Source organism: Mus pahari, chromosome 23 (assembly GCF_900095145.1).
Source record: "Mus pahari chromosome 23, PAHARI_EIJ_v1.1, whole genome shotgun sequence".
In the NCBI taxonomy this organism is placed as follows: domain Eukaryota; kingdom Metazoa; phylum Chordata; class Mammalia; order Rodentia; family Muridae; genus Mus; species Mus pahari.
Window position 1 is genome coordinate 19151075 of NC_034612.1, and position 8582 is coordinate 19159656.

At 46.6% G+C, this 8582-nt stretch overlaps 1 protein-coding gene across 2 annotated transcripts in view; it reads left to right on the forward strand.

The window, feature by feature from the left end:
• The window catches only part of Adgrd1 (adhesion G protein-coupled receptor D1), a 113193-nt gene that overhangs the window by 16735 nt on the left and 87876 nt on the right, over positions 1-8582 (forward strand). For both annotated transcript variants that reach the window (XM_021187134.2, XM_021187135.2), the window contains one exon: positions 7146-7325. In XM_021187134.2, coding sequence (XP_021042793.1) covers positions 7146-7325 — 180 coding nt within the window. The remainder of the gene's footprint in view (positions 1-7145; positions 7326-8582) is intronic.

The window sequence follows — 8582 nt, forward strand, 5'->3', positions numbered from 1 at the left end:
TCTTCTTCTTCTTCTTCTTCTTCTTCTTCTTCTTCTTCTTCTTCTTCTTCTTCTTCTTCTTCTTCTCCTTCTTCTTCTCTTCTTCTTCATGTGGGTTCCAGACATCTGAACTCAGGCCCTCACTCTTGTGCAGCAAGCACTGCTGCCCGCTGAATCACGTCCCCAGCTCAAGAGAGCTGAGCGCTTATCAGCTGCAGAGTGTGTGAAAACATCAGATACACGTTAGAAGTTAGAGAGAGGGAGGAGGGAAGGGTTGCAGCCACTCGAATGTAGGCCTGTCCTGCGGACCAAAAGGTAGGACATTGCGTTACACAGCCAGGAGATCAAAATATTTAACCTTGTAGAAGAATGGGGGGAACAACCCTGTTTAAAACAGAGCCACTGAGTTATATGTCACTCCGGTTGGGAAGGAGCCCGGCCTTTGTGGGAAGGAAATTGATGGGGTGGCTCTGCCGGTGTTATTTATGGTTCTGGGATGCTGATGATGGGTCAGGCCTGGCAGAGCAGGGTGTGCCTGTTAACCCTCAAACCAGGTTCACTTCTGTGTTCATTGAGGGTGGCTGGATGGTGGGTGGATCTGCTCCAGCCTGTGACCTGCCTGCAGCTGGAAGTCAAGACAAATGTGTCAAAAAGAAGGCGGATTCCACCTCTCCCCTTAAAGTCGGGACTTCATGCAGACATATCCGGGCCACATTTGAATCCTTTGGGGACATCATCCTCTACTACCCAAGCTGGCTTCATGTCCTTTTCTTTTTACTCTTCATAACCTATTCATCCAGTTGGTTCTGTCTGCAAGTGTATGGGTGAGGGACCATCATCCACCAGCGGAGGGGCAACTTGCAGTGGCCACACCCCCTGAAGACTGACTCCTTCCCCAGTAGTCATCAACTACCAATAGCACCACAGCTGGGGGGTGGGACCTGATGAGCCCCTCCCCCACTTGTGTTGGCATGTTGACTGACTTGACTTCTGGGCAGGCAACCAGAGCTGCTGTGAGCTTGTGGGTGGGACAGCTATGTCAAATCCAGAAGACAGCACTTCACAGCTCCCCTCTCCGCTCTCAGATTCTTTCTGCCCCCCCTCTTCTGTGACGTTCCCCATGTCTTGGAAGAGTTGATACAGACGTCCTATTTAGGGATGAACACTCAATAGCCACGCGTCCCCAGCACTTCAACCACTCACGAATCTCTGTGTTAACCACTGCCCACTGCAAAAAGGGAGCTTCTCCGACCAGGGTTGGCAGTAGGGTATAAAGATGCATATTTAGAAGGCAATTTGATTATGTACTCATTTATCAAAGCAACACCCCTGTAAGGTCTGTGACTTCCCTAGCCACAGGCTGTGGACCAAGTTTACAGGACCACGTATGAATTCCTTCCTGGGAGGAGGGGAGGCCTCACATCCAATTAGAAGCTAGTTGGTTACCTCACAAACTCATGCCACTATTACCCCTGTGGGCACATCTTGCCTGGCAGGTCGGTATTGTATCATGTAGGGTTCAGCAATGAATAAGAACAATAATTACCTTTCTTCCCTCAGTGACCTGCATAACCCTCTCTGGGACTGTGAGAACTTTCCAGGTCAGTCCTAGCTTGATTTCTCTCTGCCCTCCCATCAAAGTATTCGATGTCTTCAGCCATAGGGTCTTATCGTCTAGTTATGGAGGGCAACCAAGAGCAAGGGCAAGAACCTGTGTTGCTTCAGCGGTCTCTGAGGCCTCCCTGACCAATACATAACTCACAGGAGGGTGTCCGGGACTGTCACTGAGATCATTGTTCAAGAACCTGTATCTTATGAGAGCCTCATTGTTCACCTATGTCTGGTCTGGAACTTCCTTTCCAATTACTCCTTAAAATTACATATTTTTTAAAGATTTATTTATTTATTATATGTGTGTACACTGTTGCTGACTTCAGACACTCTGGAAGAGGGCATCAGATTTCATTACGGATAGTTGTGAGCCACCATGTGGTTGCTGGGATTTGAACTCAGGACCTTTGGAAGAGCAGTCGGTGCTCTTAACCACTGAGCCATCTCATCAGCCCCAAAATTACATATTTTAATTAGCTTACAAGGTGAACTTTGGTTAGCTCACCACCCCCATCTCATCCTCCCCCAATGCCCCTGCCCCCCCATCCCTACTTAATCCTTTAACTCCCAGCATGCCTCACTCTGCTTTCCCAGCATGCCTCACACTGCTTTCATAGTCTTTATATTCTCCTATCCCCTTGTACCTTCAGGCCTCTTCCCCTCCCCCTCTCACAGGCCCCTTCTGGCTTCTCTACAGACACTCCAAATTAAACACACAAATCTAAGACTTCAAAGTGAGGCTCTGTGTATGAGAGAGAACACGAGACGCTGTGTTTTTCTACACGGGGGTGACCTCACTTAGTATAACGTTTTCCACTTCCCCCCATTCTCATGCAAATTTCATGATTTCATTCTCTTATAAAGCGGAATAAAATTCAGTTGTGTAGAGGTACCACCTTCTTATTATTCCTTCAGTAGTTGATAGACAGCCAGGGTTGTCTCATTTTCTGGTTATTGTGTAGAGAGGAACAGTGAACATCATTGTACAAGTATCTATCTCTGTGATAGGATATAGAATCATATATATATATATATATATATATATATATATATATATATATATGCCCATGGGTATATAGATATAGATATTCATGGATGATATGATTGGGTGGTAGGATAGTCCTACTTTTAGCTTTGTGAGAAACTGTGGAACAATTTTAAATGTTCAAGTGTCAAGGTCTTGGTGTTCGTTAACCTACAGTTTGAGCTGGTCCCCAGTTCAAATGACTATCAAAACACATCAGGCTAGCTCTCTCTCTCTCTCTCTCTCTCTCTCTCTCTCTCTCTCTCTCTTTCTCCCCTCTGCTTTCTTTCAAGACAAGAATTACAAGAATCCACTCCACCCACACCTGATTTTATACAAACTTGGGGCTTCATGCACACTACTAGTCCAACACTCTACCAATTGAGACACATACCGAACGCAGACCATCAGCTTCAGGGAGCTGGCTATGTTCCTCCAGTTACTGTCTCCCCCACTACATAGAGCACCCATGTGCAGAAGCTCAGAGTGGGGAGGGACTCTCTGAGGATCTGGGCTTCTACCTGCAGACCTGGGTTTCTGTTTGTGCTTCACTTACTTAGCAAGAGCTTCTGCCTCAGACCTGCGGTCCCTGTGTGGCAGCTCCTCCACAGGACTTGGTGATTGATGGTAGAATATTGTCACATCTCCTTTCTAGCCTCTGGCACGGTGGGGGGTCTCTGTCTGGACCACCCCTAGCTCTTTGAGACCGTTACAGTGTTCAGCCCAAGGCTGTACTCACAGTGCCTTTAGTAAGCAGACACAGCTTGTCTGGATGCCTCCTGGATGCTTCTATCTAACTCAGCGCATCCTCAACAAGGGGCTGTGGAAAGATTAGGATTTACTGATGCTAACAGGGGCAAAATACGGAACCAATGTGCTGTGTTATGCTTATTTCTTTCCCCTTCAGACTTCCTGCTCTGTGTTGATGATCTAAGCTTTTGACAGGTGCTCTTGTGGGCACATTGTGAATCTTTCCACACCATGGAGACACAGACTGATATTTCAATGAGGGCTTCAGCAGGCAGGAGTCATTACTTTGCAGGTTGGCTGAGCTAAAATAAGTGGCTTCACCGGCAGAGTTCATGGCCTGCTTTCTCCTCGTCCCGGTTCAACACTATCCTGAATTTTTAATTTTTATTCTTATTACCTAACACCGTATTGAATTTTTCATTTTTATTTCTCTTCCTGGCAGAGGCACATTTGGCAGAGACAGCATCATTTTGAGTTGAGTGAAAGGAATTTTTTTTGTAAGCAGCCACATTTTTTTTTTTTTCCCCTTTGAGGGGCGGGGAGCTGGGAGGAAGGACTTCCATGAATCCTGCTGGGGATACATTTCACAACAAAAATTTCACAATGTGCCTTGTTCATTTCCATACAAAACTGCTTGTTTCTGAGGGCAGTGAGGTGGATGGGGGAGGGGGCAGGGTAGCACCGGAGCCTGATGGAGAAAGCTCAGGAGGGAGAGTTGTAATTCCCCTCCTCCATACAGACTAGGATGGCCTGGACCACACCATCCCTCAAGCCTCTGCGCTGCCTCTCAACATCACCCTACCCTAGTGGGTGAGGTCTATCTGTATCTATAGACAAATTATATATATATATATATATATATATATATATAAGATAGAAGGACAGATAGGTTATAGATAGATCTACAGATAGATAGACAGACAGACAGATAGATCATTTAATTTTTTTAAAAAAATTTCAGCTTTGGGATTAATCCCATGTCCAGCAGCCTGGGCAAGTGCTCTGTCACTGATCAACATCTTCCACCTTCTTCTTACTTTTCTGTTGAGAGACAGGATCTCATTAAGTTGCCTAGGATGGTCTTGAACTCGCTTGAGCTTATGATCTTCCTGCCTCAGCCTCCCAAGTACCTGCACCACCATGTTTGACTAGCTTTATTTATTTCTCCATTTTTCATGTACATGTATGTGTGCGTGTCTCTCTCTCTCTCTCTCTCTCTCTCTCTCTCTCTCTNCTCTGTCTCTCTCTCTGTCTCTCTCTGTCTGTCTCTCTGGCTCTGTCTGTCTCTCTGTCTCTCTCTCTCTGTCTCTCTCTCTCTTTCTCTCTCTCTCTGTCTCTCTCTGTCTCTCTCTGTCTGTCTGTCTCTCTCTCTGTGTCTCTCTCTCACTCTCTCTCTGTCTCTCTCTCTCTCTCTGTCTGTGTGTGTGTGTGTGTGTGTGTGTGAGGCCTGAGATTGGTATTAGGAATCCTCAATTGCTCTTCAACTTTATTGCTTGAGACAGGGTCTCTCAATCAAACCCAGAGCTTATGGATATGGTTTGTCTTGCTGGTCAGCCTGCTCTGGGGACTCTCTGTCTCAGCATGGAATTATAGTCATGGGCAGGCATCTCTGTGGGTTTATAGAGCTCCAAATTCCAGAAGTCACACTTGCCCGGCAAATGCTTGAACCACTGAGCCATCTCCTGGATCTTGATTTTCAGGTTTGAATCCACCCAGAGCAGTTCTGCGCTCTTATGGGTGCTGCATGTCACATCGGCACCTATATGCTGAGGACTAAGCAGAGCAGGGCAAATTGAAATCTGTCATCCCAAACCTTCATCACTCACTCATCATTTCTCAGGAGCATTCAAAACTCTTGAGATTCCTCTTGGATAGAAAAAAAAATAAAATAAAATGAGGAATTCAAGCTTGATTCCCCCAGGCTCAAGTTAGTCATATTGGGGACTTCAATACTAGAAGGCATGAGGCAGCACGATTGTCACAAGGCCATCAAAAGACTCTAACAGACCAACCCATAAGGCCTTGCATCAAAGATGGCTGACAATGAGACACCAATTTCCACACCAGAGACAGGAATCTTCTGAGCCTCTGTACATGACCTCATTTGGCAATAACAGTGAAGTCAATTTGGTGTCATTTATATAAATAAGGCCAGGGCAAACGTCCCTGTACCTCTCTTCCTCCTCCCCCTTGTACCTTGATCCATGGTGGCCTGTGATGATTGGCCCTGGGGAGAACAGCTTGGCTCATCGACATGCTTACAGGCCAGGTTCGAGGAGCCAGGTAATTGCTTTATTTCTGTTGTTCACACACAGAGTTCAGCAGGTGGCTAGCTTAACATACACATGCACATACAAACACACACACATACAGTGTACATGACTTGGAAGCAAGGTACAGGTTATTTGAAGCAGGAAAGCTATAGTGTAACCCCAGGGAGGCCTGTAACCCATGAGGACTCCTCCTATGTCTGTGCCTTGATGGATCTGTATGAAAGGGGGATGCAGACCTGCCTGTGTGCACACCAGAACCTCATAGTCATCCAGAGCCTAGCTGATCAGTTACATTCTCTTTGCATCTGTGACCTGACTAATTCACAGTGATGTTCGTAGGGGAGGCCATGTAGTCCACATGGGTTAAGATTCTTACCCCATCATGGGATCTGGGTTTCAAACTTCCTACAATAAACTACCCTGACAAGAAGCAACTTAGGGGGGAAGGAATTTATTTATTCAAGTCAAAACTCCAGGTTATAATCCACCATGGTCGGGATGTCAAAGCAGGAGGAACTTATAAAACTGTCCCTCAGATCACATTCACAGTCAAGGGCAGAAAGAGAATGAATGCATGCATGTATTGTTCTTAGCTAGTTTTCTCTACTCCTATACAGTTCAGGACCCAAGCCTAGGGAATGGTGTTGCCCACTGTGGGTGGTCTGGGTCTTTCCACATCAGTTAAAGCAAGCAAGACAATCCATTGCAGGCATGCCCACACACCAACCTGATCTAGACAACTCTTTATTGAGACTCTTTCCCCAGGTGGTTTTAGGTTGTGTCAACTTGATGATTAAAACTAGCCATCACACATACCCATGCTGGGCATCTGCGAAACATGGTAGCTGCTCTTTTCTCTGCCTACCTCACACCTTCACCCACAGGCAGTTAGCAGCCAAGGCTTTACGTACCTTTAAAAAAAAAATCAGCTTTCCTTTTTCACAAGAACACCCCCTGGGGAACATATTCTGAAATATATACAATTTAAGATATGTCAAAAAAAAATTAGCTTCAAGTTCTGTTTGGAACGTTCTTTCAAAACTTTGAAGCAAACCATATGACTCAGAAACAGGGGGTTGTTGAGGATGTGATGCTGGGCAGACATAAAAATGACAGTGGAAAAGTGTATTTACGGATGTGGGAGGACATCCTAGAGGCGGTAAATCTTTAAAAAGGTGCTGTGTGTAAGCAGTACGAATGAAGCAGTTCCTTCCTGTGTGATAGCGTTGTCAGGATCGGGGTGAGCAGGTGGGGTGGAGACTGTCACAAGAGGGTTCACATTTGCACACCCAGAGGCGGCCAGCTTGGATCTGTATCTGACTTCCATCAGTCACTAACGGAGTGGTCTCAGTTTCCTCTTCCATGCCCTGGGAATGGGAGCAAGGCTTTGCAGTATTTGGAAGGAGGTGATGGCTCAGGTCCCACTCTTGGGACAGTACCTGACCCTCACTGTGCTGTGACATTTCATGCCTCCGAAGTACCAACTGATAAAATACTTTTCTCTTCAGGAGTGACATTTTCATTCTTCTGGAAGACTCAAGGAGAGCAGACCCGACCAGCCCCGTACGCATACGGGGGACAGGTCGTCTCTGACGGGTTCAAAGTCTGCTCTAGCGGTGGAAAGGGCTCTGTGGAGCTGTACACACGTGATAATTCCATGACGTGGAAGGCCACCTTCAACCCTCCTGGTGAGTTTAGCACCAACTGGACCTTCTGTCCCATTTAGTGTGGCACAGGGCTCCTTCCTGCCCGCAGCTTGAGAAGGTGCCAGGAGGATACTTGTCACAAGATGACCTCATGCCAAGGTCAAAGCCATGACTATGAGCTTGCTGTGTGATTGCTGCTGCCTCACTAGCTACGTGAGGCCGGTTTTCTGAGAAATAGAAGTGATATGACTGGTGCCCAGTTATTGTCTGGAATCAAGGTGGAAGCTGTGTGCAGAACATAAAATGTAGTTAAATCCCACCTGTCTCCGCACCTTTAGGTGATATGGCCTTGAAGCTGCTCTCAGCACAGTGTGAAAAGTTCTGGGGAAGACAGGCTGCCAATCAGGGAGCAGGCAGTAAGACGGAAGGAGAGGCTGGGGCATTGTGCGGTCTTGGTTAAGGATTCACCTTTAGAACCAGTGGGAAGTGACTGGCATGCCAAGGGCCTGAGTTTCAGAGTAAGTGGAGAAGCTCTGTGGTATGCTATTAGCTGAGCTGGACACTGGACATCTGAACCAAGGAGGCACGGGGGAGAGTGCAAGGTATCAGAGGAAAAAGGTGACTAGGTCCACAGAGGGGTTTCATGTGGCATGCAGAGGAGACCTGGACAGAAACCACCCAGGGCAGAGGCAAGGGTCCTCCATACTAAGACTCTAGGACAGGGGTTCTCAACGTATGGGTCAAGACCCCCCTCCCCCACTGGGGTCACATACCAGATATCTACATGATAATTCATAACTGTTGTGTTAGAAGCGTGGCTTGCTTCTGGACAGACCATGCCAGGCCAGTACAGTTCCAAGTGAGAGAGGTTTATTGTGGGGGAAAGGGGCAAAAAGGGGGGTGACGGAGATGAAGGGGGAAAAGAGAGAACGAAGGTCAAGAGGGTCTGCTTTTTATTTAGGCTGTGAGGTAGTCACTTGCGGGTAGAGGTGGGTGATGGACCAGGTGGACTTTGGGAATGTATGGCAATTGCCATGACAACAGATGAGCAAGTCCCTGACGCAAATGGGTGACATCACTGTCATCGCATTCGGGGAGATGACTCGAGACCGTCAAGCCAGTTCTTCTTCTTCTTTTTTTTTTTTTTTTTTTTTTTTTTTTTTTTTTTTTTTTTAAGGCTAACATTTTTTTCCTTTGGAATTTTGTGAGCAAAGTCACACTGTCACTGTATTGGGGATTGAGAAGGTCTGTGCGGCGCTGGGGCCCTGAGACCAAACCGGTTTTTTTTTTTTTTTTTTT